The sequence below is a fragment of the Brachycentrus maculatus genome, unplaced genomic scaffold (genome assembly GCF_059751285.1).
Source record: "Brachycentrus maculatus isolate JH-2025_06_01 unplaced genomic scaffold, ASM5975128v1 h1tg000334l, whole genome shotgun sequence".
NCBI classification, from domain to species: Eukaryota; Metazoa; Arthropoda; class Insecta; order Trichoptera; family Brachycentridae; genus Brachycentrus; species Brachycentrus maculatus.
Genome location: NW_028281083.1, coordinates 451,169 through 477,444, shown reverse-complemented (window position 1 = coordinate 477,444; position 26,276 = coordinate 451,169). Strand labels below are relative to the sequence as shown.

Genomic DNA, 26,276 nt, shown 5'->3' with positions numbered 1-26,276 from the left:
GCGAGCATCAGTAAATATAAGTCAAGTTTAGTCAAGTAGAGTCAAATTTATTGATAGTCACCGGAGAGCCTTAAAGATGTCTTACAATGAACGAAAACAACGCTTACTTACATAGTAAAAATAGATAAGTTGTATCGGGGACGCAGTGAGAGTGAGGTACCTACGTAAAATGTCTTGTGTGTGCTGCAGAAGATGTATGGGCCGAAAATGACAACCAAATACAGAACTTTTATGTGCTTAAGCGTGCATCAGTTATATCGCTTTTATTTTTGCAACCGTCCTAGCCGTGCGTCTTATTATGACGCAATCGGAGCTAAATAAATCCTCGTACGTTCATAGAGGCGTAGCTCGGCAGGACGTTTGTCGATCCGAGCGAGAGTGTTCGCGTTTGAGAGAATTTACTCTGACATCTGATCGAGTACTGGCTTCATTCCTCTACACGACGATACCAAAATATGTAGCGGTTGCACAGAAAGAAACGATACATGCGGATTTTACAAGCGACCCCGCACTGACCTAAATAAAAAATGTTTCAAGTCATTATTTTATTTTGTTTTAGTTAAGATTGTGCTAGCTGTTTTATTTTATAAACTAGTAAGTCCTAGTTATAACTTAAACGTTCTCTAACTCCACGGTAAACATTTGATCGAAATGCCAGTCGAAATTAATAAAATGGCCTTCCAGACCAAATAGAACCTAAAAATAGATGATTTTACAGCGAGCTGTTATGTTCTGAAATTAATAGCGGTTTAGTTTTTGAACCTGGAAGATTCTAATGTATCCAACATTTAGGTGAAGGTATTATATTTATCTCGAAGTATAAAAAGAAGCAATAAATAATGATAAAATAAAGCATTCCCGGAATCGTAAAACATGCACTGAAGACGTCGGAAGCGGATTGAATTCAACAGGCTGGTAATATCAATGGAACAAATGCCCCAGCAAATAGTGACACTGACGAATGGACTCATCTTGGAGACGGTCCAAATACGAGACACGGCAATTTGTGAAGTTCACGAGAACAATTTACAGGACGACATTTCGGACATTGAATTCATAACGTCTTTTGCGGCCAATCTGCTGAGACGATTTCATTTATTCCGCTTATTACACGCTCAAACGCGTCACGATATAACCGTGAATCATATTTTATTACTATTGCCAATTTAGGGAAATTACTCGAGTGTGAAATACTACAAGAGAACTCTTTCAACCAACTTTCGCAGAAACATCTGAGAATTCGCATTTGGGTATCAAAAAATCTCTATTTCATTTAACAAATTAAATATGAATTTATATATATATATACATATATATATATATATATATATACACATATATATATATATATATATATATATATATATATATATATATATATATATATATATATATATATATATATATATATATAAATATATATATATATATATATATATATATATATATATATATATATATATATATATATATATTTATATATATATATATATATATATATATATATATACATATATACATATATACATATATATATATATATATATATATATATATATATATATATATATATATATATATATATATATATATATATATATATATATATATATATACATATCAAGGATATTTTATTGGATTATTTGTCCACCTCACCTTATAAATAAAATATTCAGTACGATAAAAAAAAAAACAAAACAAAAAAACAAATTAAATATGAATTTATATATATATACATATATATATATATATATATATATATATATATATATATATATATATATATATATATATATATATAATATATATATATATATATATATAATATATATATATATATATATATATATATATATATATATATATATATATATATATATATATATTATATATATATATATATATATATATATATATATATATATTTATATATATATATATATATATATATATATACATATATACATATATACATATATATATATATATATATATATATATATATATATATATATATATATATATATATATATATATATATATATATATATATACATATCAAGGATATTTTATTGGATTATTTGTCCACCTCACCTTATAAATAAAATATTCAGTACGATAAAAAAAAAACAAAACAAAAAAATAAACAGGAGTTGCACACGTACTCGCATTGGGGAAGAGTGCACCATTTTAACCTTGCTAACTTGAAGGTTAAATAAATAATGCGTTATGGCAGAATGAATGATTATGTTATCTTTGGACGACCAACATTTGAGGTTGTAGTTATTTTAAGACCGAGGAGAAAACCACAACGAGTGAATGTGGTCATACAGCAGTTTGCAACTTTCCTTCTTTTCAAAGAAACGTATGGATAGTACAAAATACTCTCTAGGTATTTAAGATTTCAAAAAATTAAATGTTTTTTTTTTTGCAGAAAATAGGATAAGAACCAAGAGCGACAAAAAATTTGTTAATAAAAACATAAAACTTTTGTGAGGATTGTTTTTGCTGCAATGAAAACAATACATGACTGTCGTCTTTCTTACAATCCGTAATGGCAGAATGAACGAATTTCATGTACCAAGATTACATTAATATAATAGGAAATTTCTTTATTAGAGCTTTTTTTACAAATCAACATTGGACGTTTCGTTTCCACTGTATTTATTTATCATAATTATCATTCCCTTTAAAGACACACGAGTGAGTTTTCGAATTAAGATAGCTGGTCATCCAGATAATCTGTGATTCCTGGTGCCAGCGAAGTTCTATCTCTGTGAGCACAGTTATTATTTTGATGGTGCGATGTCTCATGTTTGAATGCTAACAAAAATAATAATGAAACTTCCTCTTGTAACAGATACAGAATTTCGCCGGCATCGCGGATAACGATAAATCGGATGGACTGCCATTTTAATTCGCAATTCATTTAAGTGTCTATAAGGGCTGTTAGATATGATAAAATTTCATTGGATTTTATACTGAAAAAGATGAAATGTACCTACTTTTGTAAATATTTTGAGAGAATGATTCATTTATGTAATATCTCATTCATATTTATGAAAGCTCACAAAAAGCTTAAAGCCTTTTAAATAGTTATAAAGAAGAAACTGATTTCGATAAATGAATTTATAGATATGAAAGAATTCTAAAGCTCACCTCACCAATTCAGACTGGAATTTTCCTATAACATCTAGTAAAATGTAAGTTTATTTGTGTAAAGCATCTCTATTCTATTTTTACGATTTTATCTATTAAACTCGCCTTGGAGATTTCGAGATAAATAAACAATATTCAAAATTCGCCGCAAATAAATGTTAGCAAAGTTCCTCGCGAACATCGCGGGGGGGGACGTGAAAAAAAGTAGACATTCAGGAGATCATAAAGCTAGATGTGGTGTAACCGGTGACAACTCGGCCGTTAAAGAGGACGGTTAAAGAGGACGGTTAAAGAGGAAGAGAGACGGACGTCAAGGATTTGTGGCTCGTACATACATACATTTAAAAAATGAGTACCTACATAAATCCATCCCGAAATAAGAACCTTTCCATTATAAAAATACTGCATAATGGTAGGTTCTCATATGTCATCATTTTCTTTAAATTAATACTTATGAAACGAGAGAGTCAATTATAATAATACCAAAAACAAAAGAAAAAAGAAAATAACAAAACTGTATTTTGTATACAGGAATTCAGATATACGAAATAATACTAGATAACTAATAAGTGTATGTACAATATACAGTGGAACCTCTCATAACGAGAATAATTCGTTTCAAAATCTTACTCGTTTAGCGAACATTTTTCGTGAAAAGGGGACCTTTGTCTGTAACTCGTTATACGAAATGTCGCACGTGAAGGCATTATCTTTTTCACATTTTTTGCTCGTTGTGCGAATTACTCGTTATGAGAGGTTGTACTGTATATAAAAAGAAAAGGTGGTTTGTTCAAAACCTAAAATCTTCTTAAGTTATTCACCAATTTTAAGTAAAAATGGAGGTATCGGGTGTTTTAACCAGTGACAGATAAAAACATATATTTTACTGCAATGGTAACCCGATCTATCAAACGTAACAGCAGCACACGCAATACATTCAAGGCAAAAAGCGTGCATCTTGACAGCTGCTGCCTCTTAGTTTTCTCAATGTTTTCGATTACATTGTTGTTAAATTGATTTTAAATATTTTCTTCGAAAATAATGTGAAATGAAACATGTATTAGAAATGTTTGCTTTCTTTGTTAATTCTTTCTTTTTCATTTAACCAGACTAAGCAGCTGCAACGTGTGGCCAGGTATAAATACTATATAATACGAGTATATTGGATTAGAATGTATAAATATATTATATGTGGAAGAATTTAAGTTTGATTCCGAGTAATGATTATTTGGTACTCTGGATTTGTCTTTTTTAGAGTATCACCGATTAAGATGACGCCCTCTCGTATTTTAATGCAGTGCTCTTTTTATCATTTGGGGCATAAAACATTTAAAAAAAACAGCCCATTCTTTACTATTATACTACCATACGGGGAAACACTATTTTTAATAATTAAAAAAGGATATAACAGTGTTTTTTATTCATTTCATGTTTATTTTAATTCCCGAAATATATTTTTTAAATAAGTTATTAAATTAAATATTTATTTTTAATGCTGTTGCGATTGAAAGAGTTAAGCTAGAGAACAAAGGTAAATATAAATGGAATTTTTCTTTTAGAAAAATGTACATATAGCTACTCGTGTAAATATTTATGAACGTAACACAATGAAATACTTGGGCTACACTCCAAATTATTTAGTGGAATAGTTCGGGGGTCTGCATCTGCCAGACGCACTTTTACTGAACAATACAAACAGTTCGAGAATAACAAGAACTACTTTTCATTATAGACCACGTGGTTGTAGTCATATTACAATGTTTAATATTTTTTCAGAATAGCTATTTTGATTCCAACAACTCGTTGTAGATATAATATCATATAAAAAAATATTTAAAATTTGTAAGATTATATTAAAATATTAATATTGTAATAGGTGCTTATGATGCGATTTATTTTTCGAATTGGCTTAAAATTTATATATTTAATGCTAAATGTCAGTATCAAATAAATATTCATTTTAAACCATCCATTGCAACCCGATAATTCGTGTATTTTGTTTTGGTTTTTTATTACCTATTATCTTAATGGTTCTAAAACATAGCTGAAATATAGCACGTACAAAAAAACAGACCCTGTACAAAATGAATGAACTGTTAATATGTTATAATTAAAATGTAACTTTGTTTTAATATCACTACAAATATTTTATAATAACTTAATTATAATGTCTACCGGTTTCGAAGCTAACCGCTTCTTTATCAAGACTGATAAATCCTTGATAAAAAAGCGGTTAGCTTCGACACCGGTAGACATTATAATTAAGTTATAATAAAATATTTATAGTGATTTTAAAACCAAGTTAGATTTTAATTATAAAATGGAAAATCACAAAGTTAGTGCTTCAAATATAAATTATATGTTTACAACATTTTGAGTGTGTCCAAATACTTGTTCACAAAATCTGGATTATCTCCAATTACAGGAGTTATTTTCATATTATTTTTTGACATATCATCAAAGATGAAGAAGAATATGGAAGTCTGGGCATTTACGGGGCTTACGACCGTCATAGGCTGGTTTAAGTGATCACTTTACACACGTGTAACATTCACCAATTCTACCCATTATTGACAACCACACTACTCAAATTCTTGGAAGTTCTATATATATGAACCAATTTAGAAACCTTGTTCATGAATCACTAGAACTTCACTAGAGACATCTATTGGTGAGATGTAAAGAAGCTTTTTATTAAGCAGAAACTCTTATATTAGTATGTGAGATCCGAATCCTGGATTATAATCACACACATGAGAAACGCCAGAAAATACCATTTTCATTTTTATTATTAAGCATATAATTTGACCAGATAATTTATTTACAACATTTTGAGTGTGTCCAAATACTTGTTCACAAAATCTGGATTATCTCCAATTACAGGAGTTATTTTCATATTATTTTTTGACATATCATCAAAGATGAAGAAGAATATGGAAGTCTGGGCATTTACGGGGCTTACGACCGTCATAGGCTGGTTTAAGTGATCACTTTACACACGTGTAACATTCACCAATTCTACCCATTATTGACAACCACACTACTCAAATTCTTGGAAGTTCTATATATATGAACCAATTTAGAAACCTTGTTCATGAATCACTAGAACTTCACTAGAGACATCTATTGGTGAGATGTAAAGAAGCTTTTTATTAAGCAGAAACTCTTATATTAGTATGTGAGATCCGAATCCTGGATTATAATCACACACATGAGAAACGCCAGAAAATACCATTTTCATTTTTATTATTAAGCATATAATTTGACCAGATAATTTATTTACAACATTTTGAGTGTGTCCAAATACTTGTTCACAAAATCTGGATTATCTCCAATTACAGGAGTTATTTTCATATTATTTTTTGACATATCATCAAAGATGAAGAAGAATATGGAAGTCTGGGCATTTACGGGGCTTACGACCGTCATAGGCTGGTTTAAGTGATCACTTTACACACGTGTAACATTCACCAATTCTACCCATTATTGACAACCACACTACTCAAATTCTTGGAAGTTCTATATATATGAACCAATTTAGAAACCTTGTTCATGAATCACTAGAACTTCACTAGAGACATCTATTGGTGAGATGTAAAGAAGCTTTTTATTAAGCAGAAACTCTTATATTAGTATGTGAGATCCGAATCCTGGATTATAATCACACACATGAGAAACGCCAGAAAATACCATTTTCATTTTTATTATTAAGCATATAATTTGACCAGATAATTTATTTACAACATTTTGAGTGTGTCCAAATACTTGTTCACAAAATCTGGATTATCTCCAATTACAGGAGTTATTTTCATATTATTTTTTGACATATCATCAAAGATGAAGAAGAATATGGAAGTCTGGGCATTTACGGGGCTTACGACCGTCATAGGCTGGTTTAAGTGATCACTTTACACACGTGTAACATTCACCAATTCTACCCATTATTGACAACCACACTACTCAAATTCTTGGAAGTTCTATATATATGAACCAATTTAGAAACCTTGTTCATGAATCACTAGAACTTCACTAGAGACATCTATTGGTGAGATGTAAAGAAGCTTTTTATTAAGCAGAAACTCTTATATTAGTATGTGAGATCCGAATCCTGGATTATAATCACACACATGAGAAACGCCAGAAAATACCATTTTCATTTTTATTATTAAGCATATAATTTGACCAGATAATTTATTTACAACATTTTGAGTGTGTCCAAATACTTGTTCACAAAATCTGGATTATCTCCAATTACAGGAGTTATTTTCATATTATTTTTTGACATATCATCAAAGATGAAGAAGAATATGGAAGTCTGGGCATTTACGGGGCTTACGACCGTCATAGGCTGGTTTAAGTGATCACTTTACACACGTGTAACATTCACCAATTCTACCCATTATTGACAACCACACTACTCAAATTCTTGGAAGTTCTATATATATGAACCAATTTAGAAACCTTGTTCATGAATCACTAGAACTTCACTAGAGACATCTATTGGTGAGATGTAAAGAAGCTTTTTATTAAGCAGAAACTCTTATATTAGTATGTGAGATCCGAATCCTGGATTATAATCACACACATGAGAAACGCCAGAAAATACCATTTTCATTTTTATTATAAAGCATATAATTTGACCAGATAATTTATTTACAACATTTTGAGTGTGTCCAAATACTTGTTCACAAAATCTGGATTATCTCCAATTACAGGAGTTATTTTCATATTATTTTTTGACATATCATCAAAGATGAAGAAGAATATGGAAGTCTGGGCATTTACGGGGCTTACGACCGTCATAGGCTGGTTTAAGTGATCACTTTACACACGTGTAACATTCACCAATTCTACCCATTATTGACAACCACACTACTCAAATTCTTGGAAGTTCTATATATATGAACCAATTTAGAAACCTTGTTCATGAATCACTAGAACTTCACTAGAGACATCTATTGGTGAGATGTAAAGAAGCTTTTTATTAAGCAGAAACTCTTATATTAGTATGTGAGATCCGAATCCTGGATTATAATCACACACATGAGAAACGCCAGAAAATACCATTTTCATTTTTATTATTAAGCATATAATTTGACCAGATAATTTATTTACAACATTTTGAGTGTGTCCAAATACTTGTTCACAAAATCTGGATTATCTCCAATTACAGGAGTTATTTTCATATTATTTTTTGACATATCATCAAAGATGAAGAAGAATATGGAAGTCTGGGCATTTACGGGGCTTACGACCGTCATAGGCTGGTTTAAGTGATCACTTTACACACGTGTAACATTCACCAATTCTACCCATTATTGACAACCACACTACTCAAATTCTTGGAAGTTCTATATATATGAACCAATTTAGAAACCTTGTTCATGAATCACTAGAACTTCACTAGAGACATCTATTGGTGAGATGTAAAGAAGCTTTTTATTAAGCAGAAACTCTTATATTAGTATGTGAGATCCGAATCCTGGATTATAATCACACACATGAGAAACGCCAGAAAATACCATTTTCATTTTTATTATTAAGCATATAATTTGACCAGATAATTTATCACTTAAACCAGCCTATGACGGTCGTAAGCCCCGTAAATGCCCAGACTTCCATATTCTTCTTCATCTTTGATGATATGTCAAAAAATAATATGAAAATAACTCCTGTAATTGGAGATAATCCAGATTTTGTGAACAAGTATTTGGACACACTCAAAATGTTGTAAATAAATTATCTGGTCAAATTATATGCTTAATAATAAAAATGAAAATGGTATTTTCTGGCGTTTCTCATGTGTGTGATTATAATCCAGGATTCGGATCTCACATACTAATATAAGAGTTTCTGCTTAATAAAAAGCTTCTTTACATCTCACCAATAGATGTCTCTAGTGAAGTTCTAGTGATTCATGAACAAGGTTTCTAAATTGGTTCATATATATAGAACTTCCAAGAATTTGAGTAGTGTGGTTGTCAATAATGGGTAGAATTGGTGATTGTTACACGTGTGTAAAGTGATCACTTAAACCAGCCTATGACGGTCGTAAGCCCCGTAAATGCCCAGACTTCCATATTCTTCTTCATCTTTGATGATATGTCAAAAAATAATATGAAAATAACTCCTGTAATTGGAGATAATCCAGATTTTGTGAACAAGTATTTGGACACACTCAAAATGTTGTAAATAAATTATCTGGTCAAATTATATGCTTAATAATAAAAATGAAAATGGTATTTTCTGGCGTTTCTCATGTGTGTGATTATAATCCAGGATTCGGATCTCACATACTAATATAAGAGTTTCTGCTTAATAAAAAGCTTCTTTACATCTCACCAATAGATGTCTCTAGTGAAGTTCTAGTGATTCATGAACAAGGTTTCTAAATTGGTTCATATATATAGAACTTCCAAGAATTTGAGTAGTGTGGTTGTCAATAATGGGTAGAATTGGTGAATGTTACACGTGTGTAAAGTGATCACTTAAACCAGCCTATGACGGTCGTAAGCCCCGTAAATGCCCAGACTTCCATATTCTTCTTCATCTTTGATGATATGTCAAAAAATAATATGAAAATAACTCCTGTAATTGGAGATAATCCAGATTTTGTGAACAAGTATTTGGACACACTCAAAATGTTGTAAATAAATTATCTGGTCAAATTATATGCTTAATAATAAAAATGAAAATGGTATTTTCTGGCGTTTCTCATGTGTGTGATTATAATCCAGGATTCGGATCTCACATACTAATATAAGAGTTTCTGCTTAATAAAAAGCTTCTTTACATCTCACCAATAGATGTCTCTAGTGAAGTTCTAGTGATTCATGAACAAGGTTTCTAAATTGGTTCATATATATAGAACTTCCAAGAATTTGAGTAGTGTGGTTGTCAATAATGGGTAGAATTGGTGAATGTTACACGTGTGTAAAGTGATCACTTAAACCAGCCTATGACGGTCGTAAGCCCCGTAAATGCCCAGACTTCCATATTCTTCTTCATCTTTGATGATATGTCAAAAAATAATATGAAAATAACTCCTGTAATTGGAGATAATCCAGATTTTGTGAACAAGTATTTGGACACACTCAAAATGTTGTAAATAAATTATCTGGTCAAATTATATGCTTAATAATAAAAATGAAAATGGTATTTTCTGGCGTTTCTCATGTGTGTGATTATAATCCAGGATTCGGATCTCACATACTAATATAAGAGTTTCTGCTTAATAAAAAGCTTCTTTACATCTCACCAATAGATGTCTCTAGTGAAGTTCTAGTGATTCATGAACAAGGTTTCTAAATTGGTTCATATATATAGAACTTCCAAGAATTTGAGTAGTGTGGTTGTCAATAATGGGTAGAATTGGTGAATGTTACACGTGTGTAAAGTGATCACTTAAACCAGCCTATGACGGTCGTAAGCCCCGTAAATGCCCAGACTTCCATATTCTTCTTCATCTTTGATGATATGTCAAAAAATAATATAAATTATATGTTAATATGTTATTCATCACAATGGTTGGATTCAGGAGTCAAACCCAAACAGTGCCAAACAAACGGAATATCAGCCAGAGAAAGCTCTAGATAACTGTCTAGTGGACCAGTGCTGGTCTATTTTATCTTCTTGTTATCTAGCTAATATATATTATCATTGATGAAGACACTCGCGATCCAATTACCAAGCTTGGCGAATCACTCTTCCCCATTGATTCTAACTGTACAGCAGACAGTCAGCAAAGTTGCAAGACCTGCAGCTGGAGAAGCTTCTTCATCCACCATCTAACTACTAATACGCTAACTGGTCCTTGTTACCACTGACATTCACTTTTTTTATAATTTGGACAGCTTTTTAGGGGGCTATATGTTTAATTCGCAAGAAACTCTTTAGAATTGAATGCTGAATATTGGGATGAAAAATCTATCCAAATAATTTACCAGTTCCACCCAAGCAGATCTCTACAACAGTGCCATAAAAACATTTTCTACCTAACTGGTAACTGGCAAATTCTACCTTAATTGTTGATAGGCAAGATTAATTGATATTTATTAATGGTTAGTGGAAGATACTAAATGGCCAGATTAATTGATATTTATTTTGGAATGTTAAATAAAACTAACATCTTTCCTTCAAATTAGTGATTTCATATGTAAGGACTAAAATAATTTAAGGAATACACTAAATATGTTACAATAATGCGTTTGGATTCAGGTTTCTTGCTATAGTAAATTGTATTCAAGATTTTAGGTTAAAATACGTAATTATAAAAATAAACTTATATTTGGTTAGGTCAGTTAGAAGAACATATCTTTGGTTAGGTTAGTACTCGTATTTAAAAGTAAAAAGTGATCATGAGGTATTTAAGATATGCTTTAATTTTTGTCAGTAATTATTTCTCATGTAGAAAAGTACTAGAAAAGTCCGAAGAAACTATAAAATGTGTATCATAAAAAGGCATGATTTATGTATTTTTATAAACAGCTACGCGACTAAAAAACGACGTAAATATTACGAGATGCGAGTTAATGTATTTTTGGTGATAGTTTGAAAGATAGTGTTTTAAGTAATAAATCTTTGTAAATTTCAAGAAAAATAAAAGATTTGGCAGTTAATTTTGAAGGTTGCGAGATTTCCAACTGGCAGCGGACGTGTAGTTCCGTTATCGTTTCCCTTCTGCCAAGATTACATAAACGTGAACCGAGTAACAGATTTTCCTATTTTTACTCCGTGTCTTGTGTTATTTTTTCATTCGACGGATGTATTTTTATTTCGCTGGTTGGGTCAAAAATAGACTTATGGAAAACAGGAAGTTTATCAAGTGGAAAACAACAAATTTATTACAAAATTAATTTACATACGATTAACACAAACGATTTTTATATTTGCATCATACAATATTGGTAATATTGCTAAATTGAACAACACATAAGTTTTAAGACTTAATGTTATTTTTTCTCCACAAATTCCAGAAGTGAATCGTCAAACTATACAAATCGATAACACATTTTTAAAACAATATTATTTGCCACTAAGCAGTGTGTGTTAAATATAAAAATAGGAATCAATTTGGGGCGGAATGGGGAGTCGAACCTAGAGCCTCTGGCAGTCAAAGCCCGCGACAATAACCACAGGACTACAACCCGACCAAGCGTGTATTTTTTAATAGTACATATAAGTAATTTCTTCAAAACCTTTCAAAGAGACATACCAATATCTTATTCGACATCCAAACGAATCTATAAAAAAAAGCTCTAACAATGGTCCCGTGGTAGCGTCGCAGAATCCTGTTTTGAATCAAGGTCGTCGGTTACCTATTCTGTTAGAATTTGATCGCAGTGAATTGGATATATTTTACTTTACTATGCTTTAAAATTGATATGCTTAGGTTTTATTTGGCTAGTACGGTATTTACTATTTCATTTACATAATATCTTTGATTATGCTAAATTAGAATTTAACTCGTAGTAGTCATCGATTTCAATAGAAAAAAATTAGGCCACTGGATTTATACATCAAATTTACATTATAAACGCTCTCCAAACATTTCACCAGGATTGACTGATATTTCATGGTCGAGATTTTATTTTTAGAAACCACATTTTGTGATCTTCTCCGCTTGAACACTTTGCTCGTGAAAACTTCCTGGCAGAAAATCAAAGCAACTGGCGCCATCTAGCTTCATCGCCAGGCAAGTTTTAGTCAACGTCGAAATATTTTAGTTCTTGTGAAAATCAATAGATGGATGGATAGATTTGATAGAAAATCGCAAAGCCAGGTTGAAAATGATAGTGAAAAATACCGAATCAACAAGCGGTTATTTTTTAAATAATTATGCTATCAAAAAAATATTAAAAAAAAAACATACGTGATAATTTTACATAAATTCTTTATATTGAAAAAAAATAAGTCTATTACTGAAATGTTAGGAAAATTATTAAAATTACCATTTGATGGTATCTCTCTCCCTGGTCTCAATCCTGCGGATTGGTCTGTAGCAGCAGATGACATCTCTTTCGCCACTCTCGCCATTTTATGGTATATATCAGGTATATTTTTCAAATATTACATAAAACAATGAAAAAATGTTTTCGTTTTATGTTATGAAAATTAAAAAACAATAAGTGTGTATTTGTAAAACATTGAAGATAAAATAGCGTATACATATTTGTTTCGTTTTAAACAAAATTATCCCGTTAAATTCGTCAGATGCCACATAAGATACGAAGGTATTCGGGCGACGAATTATTATTTAATACTGTTGAATGAGCTTTCAAAATGTTGTTATAGAATGCGAACTACCAAATGAGTTTAATAAATACTGGAAACTGGTTTGGTTTATTATAGTTCAATTATTTAAGTAGGTAGATACTAAACCTGGAGCTGATATAGATATGAACTTTAGAATTACAACATTTTGAATGTGTCCAAATACTTGTTTGTACACACTCAAAATGTTGTAAATAAATTATCTGGTCAAATTATAGGCTTAAATAATAAAAATTCAAATGATATTTTATGGCGTTTCTCATGTGTGTGATTATAATCCAGGATTCGGACCTCACATACTAATATAAGAGTTTCTGCTCAATAAAAAGCTTCTTTTCATCTCACCAGTAGATGTCTCTAGTGAAGTTCTAGTGATTCAAGAACAAGGTTTTTTAATTGGTTCATATATATAGAACTTCCAAGAATTTGAGTAGTATGGTTGTCAATAATAGGTAGAATAGGTGAATGTTACACGTGTGTAAAGTGATCACTAAACCAGCCTATGACGGTTGTCAGCCCCGTAAATGCCCGGACTTCCATATTCTTCTTCATCTTTGATGAGATGTCAAATAAATAACTTTAGAATTAACATCAATTTGTTGATACGCATGTTAACCCAAAAAGGAATCATAAGTGATGTTATTTATTATTAATATTATTAATATGGTAAGTAGGAAACTGAATTTAAGGTAAGTATTTACCGCGTATGCACAGGACCTTGGGGTGTATCAAATTAAAAATTCCGCCTCGCTCCGCTATCGAATTCAGTTCCCAATAAACAATATATTTCGCGATACACCTAATAGGGCGATTTCCAAAACTAGCTTAACGTTTGATTTTTCAATATAACGAAATTATTTTAAACGTATTCACGTCCTATAATTTCAGATATTATGTCAGATAATGTCTGTCAAGTTGTTTGATGCCTCTCTACGTTCTAGTAAAATGAACAAAAGTAAGTTTGAATAAAAGTAAATATATGATAATATGCATAATAATAAGGGTCAATACGCATTTCTTATGATTGAATACGACTTTTTAGAAACATTGCGTACAAACGCAATGTTTCAAAACGGTTTTGTTTCGAATTGGCATATACGATGTTCTGCTGGGAAAGACTCGACATTTACCTAATATCCGATTTCATAACATGATCGAGAATTCATTTCGTCGAAGCATGATATTGAATGAATATTATTGTTAAGATAAACTCACCGAGTGGGGTGAAGCGGCACCCCTGGGCGGGCTGGTGACGGTAGGGCTGCGCCCCCCGTTGAGCGCCCCATAGCCCCCGGCCGAGCCAGGCCGCCCGTGGATAGAGCTCTGCAGGTCAGCGAGGAGGGCATCTGGAAAACATAAACAACCGATTGATAATTCACATTACAAGATCAGGGTGAAAAAATAAATACACCACGTTCATACGTGCATGTGGAGGGGGGGGGGGGGATATTGGAATGTAACAGCGTTTATTCATCGTTAATTGAGCCCCTGCGACACGGTCTGTAAAATTGACAATATTTACGTGACTTTTACATTGACGGCGATAATGTGAGTTTGAGATTTAAAAAAAACCATTTCAATAACTAGAATTCAAAATATCAATACTAGCCTAACAATAAAGACACTACGACAAAAGCTTATCCTAGTATTGGACTTAGTTTTGTACTGACATTTCTTAATAAAACCGCATTTTAAATGATGAAATAACAACTATATTGTTTTTTTTTCACATAAACTGATGAAAAAAATATATGGAAAAAACTATACACATAGTTGTTATTTTATTATATTTATCCCCCCATTGTATAGTTTAGCTTATCTCATCGGTGTTGTGTATTACGCACGCGACACGGTCAGTAAAATAGACAATGTTTACGTGACTTTTACCCTTACGGCGAATAATGAGAGTTTAAAATTCTAAAAATACCATTTCAATTTTTTCAATTTCGATTTCAATAACATAGGATTAAATTATCAATACTAGCATAAGGATAAGGTTACTAAGACAAAACCTTACCCTAGTATTTCATAGTTTAGCTTATCGCATGGCTGTTTTGTATTACATTTCCACAAATCTGGAGCGTACATAAAGAGGGTCAAGAATATTATGAAAATTGCTGAATCAATCTGAATGCAAAATGCTTATATGTTTTGAAAACAGCAAATTTAGAATGTTGTGAAATATAATCACGAATGACACGGTATAATATTTGATTATCTTATCTATTTATACCTAACTCAACACGTGTATATGTAAAGATAACATAAAAAGATACATATATTTTTAGGTACTAAATGTATACGGGCGTTCACGCGTTACTGTGGCTCAATCTGGTTAAATAAGGAAGAAAAAGAAACACAAAAACGGACATATTCGAATGCAACGTTGTGTTCAAAATTCATAACAATCGTGAATAACTTCAGAAGATTTAAAATTGTGAACAGAAGTTTATATTTACATTTTTTATCTATTTAGATAATATTAATTAAATTGTTTTTGAATATCCGTAACATCCCTAAAAAGTAATTCTACAAAGATTTGTGTTTATAAATATACAAATGATTCCCATCAGTCGAAAAATTCCAGAAACATTTCTTTTCAATTGGTCTGGGTGTTTGTAGTGTTTTTCACATCTACCTCCAATCCTTACTATCCTACCTGCAAAAAATCCTCCAATATTCTCTAAATCGTTTTGCGGGTTATTATTCCTTTAAGAATAATAATAATAATTGTCTTTTTTATATAGTTCGCAAATTTATACGTAAAAAAGCCTTCATTTTATTATTACTCCTATTATTATGTTTGAAGCGGGTTTAAATACCACGATACCATCACATGAATGAACCTAATCGAGAAGATTGAACCCAGTCAAGTCAGGTTTGGCGAATATATAAAAATATTAAATAGCTTCGGCACCCACGCTGGCAACTGACCTTTCAAAGCATGCATACCTGCGGCCTTCTTCCATATAAATAAAACACCTTTTAAACACCTTTACGAATTATATTTTGTTGAATATTTAAATTAAATAAATTAATAAAAAATATAAGAATATCAGATAATAGTCAATAAAATTATAATATTATTTTTAGTCGATGCTATCTATGTATAAGTAAGCAAGAATGTTTTTATAAGCAAGTTCTTTAAGGCAGGAGGCGTGGTCGATTGATCACATTTTCACGGGAAACTCCGCAATTAGCATATTAAGTGCCAAAAATATATTTTTATGGAAATTTATAATAGGCATTGACCGCGATAGTGTTGCTATTCGCAAATATGTACACAGTCTAGCCATATGAATGATTTGCATTGAGAAAAAAACACCCCACCTATTCCTTCGGCGTCTTCGTATATATTAAAAGATTTCTTTTCGGCCGGCTGCAAAATCGGATCTCCTTTTAAGACAACACTGTAAAGATCGGTATCCACGCTCAAGTCACTTTCCATGTCGGAGAGGTTATTCTGGCACACGGATCTATGATCGGATTCACCGGGAATAACACATCGAAACTATCGTCAAAAAAATATAAACACGCGTCACGCTGGTAACTGCACAGTGCAAAATGACATCACCCGTATAAATACAACGAGCGAAGACGATTGCTTCGGACCAACCGCGAAATAAAACAAAACAATGTGTGCCGGTAGGCGAGAATGTAGAGTCAGAGGGGATCGCAACGGAATACGGACTGGATAGGCTGAATCACCCACCGCGTGTAAACACCATATCGTTGTATTAGTTTCATATCAAATCTTTCAGTCGTATGATCTGTCGATAAGGCAGTAAGGTATGGCCAGTGTGGGGCGAGGGTGCGTGATCAGAAGGCAGACAACGAGACACAAGACAACCACAGCCTGCTGATACCAACTGTATATGTAAATAGACTCGCGTTATCGAGAATTATTAAGGAACGCGGATCAATTAATGGTATGCTCTAAAGGGCACAGCGACCTGCCCTTGACCCACAAACTGACCGGAATTCTCACTAATTCGCTGATTGATTATATATACTTATCACTACAGTTTTAGCCCAGTTTATCAATTATTTTAAACCGTAAAAATTAACGTCGCGATAAAAATATTATACCATAAGACAGATAACAATATTTGATTAATTTTTAAAAATGCGTGTTATCTCATTATCTCGTTACGTGTATTTGAGAAATATTTTGACGAAGACTTTTTTCTACCTTTTTTGACGATAGGCACCTAGAACAATTCGCAATCTTAAATAATAATAAAAAATGTATTATTAAGGTAAACCTACATTAGTCCGATGAAATATCGTGTATGCAAAACAAGAAATAATAATAAAGCTGTAAATCAAGATGGCTTTATAATTATCTCAAGAGAAGCAAGGTAGGAAGTCCTTTGGTCGTAAAGAACTGTCATCGGTCGGTTTAAGTTATCACTTTATATGCCGTGTAACTGTCACTATTCTACCCATGATTGGACATCCATATCCCTTTTGGTAATAACAATTATAAATATGTAATGAAACTAACAACCGCATGCAAATAGAAATGCTATATCTGGAGATTCTTGTGAAGTGTATGGTTGAAACCTTTATTAAATTTATTTGACATTTTTTTCCAAATAGGAAATTGTTTAAAATTCAGACTTCCATATTCGTTTTTTTTTAAATGCACTGCTTCGTCTCTCTGGAGATATCTTCATTTAATACCAAAAAAATAATACACTCAAAATATTGTTAAATTGTAAACCTTTTTTTTTCTTTAAAAAAGTATTTGTGATTTTATCGTTTACAAAAACACTTCGATTGTACACTTTTTCTGTGAGCCTAAGCGGCTCATTATTGAAAATAGGTATCAGATTGTGGTAGAGTGGGTTCGAACCTAGAAACTCCGACTCAAGAGTCCGCGACACTAACCACGGGACCACAATCCTATAATTAATTTGACAACATTTCTAAACACTAAAGTCTACTCAGTTTATTTTCAAGTGACTTATTGTGATTTAGATAAATTAAATAAATTTAAATAAGATTTAACTTAAAATGAAATTTACAGACACGAAGGTAAAACATTACTCACAATCGTTATAATTATATTATTCAATAACATAATCATTCGTTATTTCTAGGGAATAGTATGCCTGAACAATTACGGCATAGCAACTAACCCGTTTGGTTAGACATTCCTTTTAAGGATATAAATAAACCACAAAAATGTCGTTATGGCGTCATAGCCCAACAATTTCAATTCATTCGACATATTTTGCTGAAGCGAAAATTAGCTAAAAATACTTTATAGGTATATACATACGTATTAATTTATTAAGTTATATTTCTAGATGGTTATGAGTATACAATAGTCACATATTTTGGTATTTAAAAAAAACTCGTGAGTAATACTTAGTAAATCTTTGTAATGAGTAAATCTTAAAACAAATATTAAATGTAAATAGAAATAAAGTCTCGTTGAAACAGATTGGTCGTAAATCATAAATGTTTAAAATATTGTAGTGCGTGTATATTTAAAAAAATGGCGGAAAATAGGGAAATAAATAATCATATTTTCAGTTTCTATTCATTTTAAAAGTACGTGTTTGTAAGATCTTTTTAAAAGAAACGTTGAATTTTCGAGACAAATTTCGTAATTAATGAAATTACTTTAGGCTGACAAAAGCGCCTCTTAATTTAGTAAAACGCACATTAAATGGTTAAATAGAGTGTGATCACCATCTTTAATAATTACATTAAATTTATTGTATATTAATATTTTACTTCAAAATATCAAACACAAAACTCACGATACAATAAAAAAAGTTTAGCTTCCCTGGAAAAAAAATACATATAGGTACATAGATGTAGATACAAACACATTCAGTGTTCAAGAACAATAAGTAATTTTCATAAACATATATTAGAAATAAATGTACAAGCTCTACACTAAAAAAATATTAATAACATTTTAAATTATTGGAAATAGTTCATATAATTATACAAAACAATTTTATAACAACTTTTTTTGTTATTTGAGTAATTAATATCAAGCATACGTAGAATTTTAATAACATATCACGTTCAATAGTAGCAAAATACCCATTATTAGAAATAAAAACATGTTGAAAGAGTTTTGTAGATTCCACGAGAAAAATATAGAGTTAATTCCCACTGAAGGCGCTAGGTGGCGCTAAGCGTTCGTAATAAAACGTAAATAAATTTAACGACCAAATAAATAAAATAAAAAACAAATTTTCATTTAAAAATAATTTAAATTAATACAAATTGATTGGTTCATTATATTTATTGGTTAATCAAGTAAATCAAGCAGTGTTTTGGATATCGTAAAATGCGAGATTTATAATATTGTAATATGCGCGCCTACTAAGATCGCGAGCGTAAAGCTTCCGGAAAACCCCGAAAGATGGCTAACTGTGCGTTAAATGGCGCGAAAATTTAACTCGACGTCAAGTTACAGCTGCAATGAAAGCTCCTACGCCCGTCGGCTTCTGATTTGGCAAATAATTTAAATAATATGAGTAGGCATTGTTAAAATTATTATTTACATAAAACATGATATTATTTAAATATTATGGATATTAAGTAAGCATAAAAGAAGTATAATTTTGATTTTGACAAAATAATTATGACAGAGCTGGAAAAAAATACGATCCGACCTAAAACATAACATGATTATTTGGCCTCAAGTAATGGAAGAGTTTTTTCATGTATCTGATCATAGACAAAAATCGATTAACATTGTTTAATTTTTATTTTTAGATATTTCAGTAATATCCAAAGATGGATCAGGTATATTTTTGTCTTGAAATAATGTAGGATATTGTATTTCTTGCGTTGAATTTTAGGCTTCATAGTATATTTTCTACCTATCTTGATAACACCTCTAGAAATGTCGTAATTTGTTTTTTCTTCTTCTTCTAACCATTGTCTTTACCGATTGGTGCACAGAGTACTCCATCATAACGTCACAGTGTTATCTTGATTATTTGGCCTCTAATAAATGGATTTTTTAAATAAACCAAAGATCAATTTCCCTTAGGATATCTCAACGTACTACATATTATTGTCTATATTTCTTTTACCATAGCATTGCTTACAAGACATGTATTTACAAAATCAGATTTTGAAAAAAAAACTTGACTAACGGTAATCTATTCTCTGTTCATATTAATGATTATCGTTAGTAATGAGGTTATGGTAAATATGTATGAAAATACTAAATTAAGATGGTTGATAAATATCTAAAGCGTAATAATGATAATCATAAAACTTTTTTTTTAATATTTTGCCAAGCCTTAAATTACAGGAAATAGAATTCATAGTACGCTAAGTTCATTGTAAACTGATGAAAACTGCATTAATTGAAAAAAAAACTATCATGCGTGTATGCGAAGGAAAATTTTGTAATTTTTTTGTAAGTCAAATGAATTCCCGTTATACCTGTGATAGATATTGATTCTACGTCAAAAACATGTTCATAATTCCATTTTTACCTACATTTGTAAAAATATGCAAAATTTCATTTCCTGAAAGAATTTTCTTGGAATTCATACATTATAACCGTTATATTATTTTGAGACATCAATATACTAACGATGTACTTTTTATTTATTTTTTAATATTTCTTCAAACGTTAATAGAGAAAACATCATTAATGAATCGAATTTTCTGTATTTTACATAATTCTATGACATAACCAGAAATATTTTTTAAATTTTACGATTATTACTAAAACGAATTGGTTGACCTTGACATTTAAAAATACAAAAATAACTTGTTTTCTACAGCTGTATTTATTTTAGTAACATGTTATAATGACTTAACATTTTATTTTATCATGCATAGTTATACATAACACACATATGAGCAGCAGTTTCCTAGCGAAATTAAGGTCAGGTCCAAGAATGTTTGCGAAGCCCTTTCTTTCCGAGAAAAATGCTCAGCCTAATAGTCTTATATAGATAGGAGTAAAATATAGATTTTATATTCTCCAATAGTCGTCGTTTTTCACGACCTAAAAAACCGTCGTTGGGGCGAAAAGTTAAGTTTTGGTTTTCAATGTTTTAACTTTTTTTTTTCAGGATTAGCAGAACTTTTCAGGGCCTATTTTTTCTTTAACAATGAGGGGAAGGATTTTACCCACTATTTGTTTAAGGTTTGGCAGTATCGTAAAATTATTTATTTAACCTACTTTATGCATGTAGGACCTTTTTATTCGTTGAGATTAAAAAGTATGACATGCTTAATGCAGGTTTTGAAATTTTTTGTCAAATGGATTTGAAAGGTTAATGCATTAAGCTGCCGAAATATGATAATAAATGTAGAGAAAATTATACGCCTCCGTATTGTAGTGGTAAGCGCGTTTGGCGTGCAGGAGGTCCCGGGTCCGTTTCCCAGGAGGGTCTAAATAAATATTGGTGATTTTTACATCATATTTATTTCATATTACACAGGACTGGTACAAGAAACGGAGGACTGATCACCTTATCTATATGCAATTAACGATCAAGATAACACTGTGACGTCATGATGGAGTTCTCTATGCACCATTCGGTGTAGACAATGGTTAAAAGAAGAAAAAACAAATTACGACATTTCTAGAGGTGTTATCAAGATAGGTAGAAAATATACTATGAAGCCTAAAATTCAACGCAAGAAATACAATATCCTACATTATTTCAAGACAAAAATATACCTGATCCATCTTTGGATATTACTGAAATATCTAAAAATAAAAATTAAACAACGTTAATCGATTTTTGTCTATGATCAGATACATGAAAAAACTCTTCCGCAAATTCCTTCTTATTTTAATACCTGTCGCAGGAAAACATGCCGAACTATGTTTAGTAGCATAACTGCAATAAAATAACAGTGTATCAATTAGTAAGAGAAATAATTATCTGGTACCGCATAAAAACGAGCAAAATGCAAAATAGTGGTGTACTTACATTCTATTTTGAAATGTATATATGCAACTATAAATAAAATTGGGGCAACAACATTAACACATCATTCAATATTACAATGATGTTCATATTGAACGTATACACGACTAACAATGTAAATGTATGTACATTGTTTACCGTACATTTGTGAGCATATTATATGCATCTTTAAAGATTTCACCCACCAAATTTTATCCTCAAGGGACCTAAACACATTAACTTACACGAGTTTGTATGGGTATGCAACTCTGAGTGCCTTGGCCAATGCCGTAACTCTCCTTTTCTCTCCTATAGTACCATTTATTCCTCTTCCATTTAATTTCCCACATAGCGGCAGTGTCACGAACCCTTAAGTTCTTACGTCATTCATTCCCCACGTTAAACACTTTATACTTCTAGACCCAAGAATCTGGAGCGCAGGACTGCTCGCCTAGCCTTCGTGTAATGTACGATCAAGTTAACGCCGTACCGATTCGATACGGTACGCTATGCACTATGTGCACCATTGGATGCGGAAGGGATCAGAAAAAATGTAACACGAAGGCAAGGTCATCAGCAATCAGATAGTCATTGTCGATGGTAACATTGTAACAGTTAAATTGTAAAAACACTTTACGTCAATGCTGACCCCGATGGGAATCGAACCCGGGACATCACACATAAAGAAAATAAAAGTAAGGCAGGGGTAACCTAGAGTCCCCACGTAAAGATACTTTATAAACACACTGACATTTACTCCTAAATTTTTGCAAAAAACTTGCTTGAAAAAATAACTTGAAATATTAATTTTGCTAAAATAATATACATTCGTATCCGTCTTAGCACTTATTGTGAAACATCCTAAAATTTATTTAGATAACCTGTATCAATTTGACGTGGTGAAAATAGTTCACATAATTCATTAGCCTGACAGGTATTCCGGGCTCCTTATATTTTTATATTTTCGTTTTCCTTGGCTCACGATATCACTTCCGGTGATATCGAAGTATATTATTAGGGATTAGGGGAACCAAATAACTATCACAGTGATGATTTTGAGAAGAAGTTTCATAACTCAAAGTAATACGTTTGCATTGTAAGTAAAAACAAACGAAGCTCAATGCCAAATACTCACCAACATAAGAACTAAAGTCGGCATAGTGATCTCGCCATCGGAAATTCGATGCCGGAAGTGGTGACGACGGAGCGCTGATGGGGGATGATCTGCTTCCGTTAAACTTCCGAGTAGGAATCGGGGAAAACGACACAGTTTTCGGGGAAGTCGTGCGCATGCGCATCGTCGATGACGCCATATTGCAGCAAAAAAAACTATTTCTGATTAGATCCGATCACTGACGCGGGGGGATGACAAGACGTCAAGTACCTCCAAGGACGCGGCGCGTATAAACAAACCACGTCACCTTTGTATCGGCGGCAAACGGACACTGATCGATGTCGCGGGCGCCGGTCCACGGATCCAGCAAACGGGCGATCTTCGGTCTTAATTCGTTATCGACGGTGGATTCTCAAAAGCTGGCTCATTCACAGAACCCGAATGTTTCAGGTCGAGCAGTACTTATTTATAGACAACAAATCTGCGAGCGCCGGTGTGCGCCGTCAACTCTAGCACTATATCGTCACATTCGCGAGATGGCCCCACAAAACTACTCACTACTAACCAGCCACGCGCCGCGCTCCACGAACCTGCTGAATGGTTCAATGAATGACTTGACTACTATATCCGACCGGTGCATGTTTACAAAATACGAAAGCTCCAGAAAATGCTTACGCGTAAAGACAACGCTGTAATTCTGAATACAATACTAAATCTACAAATTAATTTTGTAGATGACAGTATAAATTCGGTATGTTTCTTACAAATTCTTCCTCAAAGTGTAAGAAACGCAACGACATTAGAGAATATTATTTTATTTGCTATGCATGTTGATTAATTATTACCTCCGCATTATCTCAGCGATTACCATGAATTTACATACTTGCCTCAAGAAATAAGTTACGTAAATAAAGAAGGTTGTTTTATTTTTCTAAATAACGTTTAAAAAAATAAACAACCATTTTTACGGAATTAGAGATATATTGAGTTGTTTTTTACAATGTTCATTTAAAAAATAAAAATTCCTAATTGAAGTTATGGCAAGTACATTTCATGGACAAAATATTCGTATATGTAATTGATCAATATTTATTACTGATCGTTTGATATTCAAATTGACCAATGTTTTCTTTGATCAAGCGGATACTTGCCGAAATAATCCGTAATTCAAACAATGTACGTAGAATGATATATAATATTTGTGAATAGCCGTGGAATTTTAAGTAGTGTGTGCTGGACAGATGTTTCGATAAGCATAAGCATAAGATGTAGATATTGAGGAAAAAATTGTAATCTCTCCGGTATATCGTATCTTGTATTATTGTGTGTGGTCGAATATTCGGTACATCTTCCCATCGCTGAATATCATCAGTATGACCTTGGACTTCACGTCAACGTTAGTGCTATGGGACTGTGGGAGTGGTCTTACATCACCGCTCCTATTGAGCTCCAATGCCAAACTAGTGTCTACCTACTAACAATAATGGAAACTTAAACTTAATTGGCCGTTTCGAACTAATACATTCTATAGCAATAGCAATGCAGAATAGCACAGTACGAGTAATTCGTAAATCATAAATTATTATGAAAAGTACCTATACTTATATCAAAGCTACCTATAATATAAGGTGTGCGAAGTAAATAATGAAATTTAAGATGTTTACTTGCATGACGATCAAGTACAACAAAAAATAGTTTACATGTTAGTGTGGTTTAGGCTTTATTCAAGACAGAATTTGAAGGTGATCGTGCAGATTGACAGTAAGTTGCCAGTGGCGCACCTCATGAAACAAATTGCAGATGGATACACACAAGCACTTGAATATTTTTCTGTCTATCTCTGTGAGATCGAGTTATTTTCTTTTATTAAAATATACTCTAATGAACCATGTTGTTGGCTGCATATGTTTACCCACTGCTCATAACAGTGGGATTACAAATATGGCGGAGAAAATCGAAAAACACGACATCTTGGACTTAAAAGCTAAGTTATGTAGGCACAACCACAAAAATCGTAAGGCAGTTTGGAAACATTATTGGTGGATGCCGCTTTCGTCGTATACTTTCCCTAAAAGAGTATCGAACAGATCAATTATAATGATAATATTTCACATGTCATTGCAATAAATAAAGTAAAATGAAACGGTGACTTAGTAGGTAAACATGCAACCGGGCTAATAAAAATAGCACAGAATCGGAAAAGCTTCTTCACAACAAACGCAAAGTTCCCGGAGACTGGGGGCTCTTTAGTCTACGTAAATATTGATACGCACGGCGATGATGCTAATTGGTCTATTTCCACTGCCACGACAAACCCGGATTACGGCGGCGACTATGAGCGGCGCGAGGAAACTGCCAGCACTAATAACTACTAACCGGGTAAGACGTATTTTTCTAACACATAGTTTTATACGTAATGTTACATCGATCCGAGATCGATCGCTAGTGGGACGGGGATTCGTGTAAACGGCGGAAAGCCTCGCGGGACACTACTGACAGCGCTGTCAGACGAGAGACGCGAACCTGGGACACCGCATATTTACGAAGGTCGCTTTTCCTTTTAAGGAACAATCCGTTATAGGTGGTGCGGATCATTAGTAGGGTACCGCGTGTGGGGCAACTTCCATACTAGACCAGTCTCTCTAGAGATCACTCCGGGATGGGAAATGGTGACAAGTGCCTGAATGTGAAATCTGACGAGTCATTTAAGGGCATTCCTCACAACTGAGAAAAGCTACAAAGAATACTGTTTTAAGTATTTTAACTCGATGAAAATTAAATGCTTTGCCAATCAATCCATAAAATTAGGTTAGACC

The 26,276-nt window shown here is 32.2% G+C and overlaps 1 protein-coding gene across 5 annotated transcripts in view; it reads right to left on the bottom strand.

Moving 5' to 3' along the window:
* Pax (paxillin) overlaps positions 1-26,276 on the bottom strand; it is a 73,424-nt gene that overhangs the window by 15,910 nt on the left and 31,238 nt on the right. For 2 of the 5 annotated variants that reach the window (XM_088268875.1, XM_088268874.1), the window contains exon 2: positions 14,647-14,777. In XM_088268875.1, the coding sequence (XP_088125001.1) occupies positions 14,647-14,777 (131 nt within the window). Of the gene's footprint in view, positions 1-14,646; positions 14,778-16,761; positions 17,066-23,481; positions 24,054-25,836; positions 25,954-26,276 lie in introns of those variants that run through there. The other 3 variants (XM_088268872.1, XM_088268876.1, XM_088268873.1) reach the window with 3 other exon arrangements.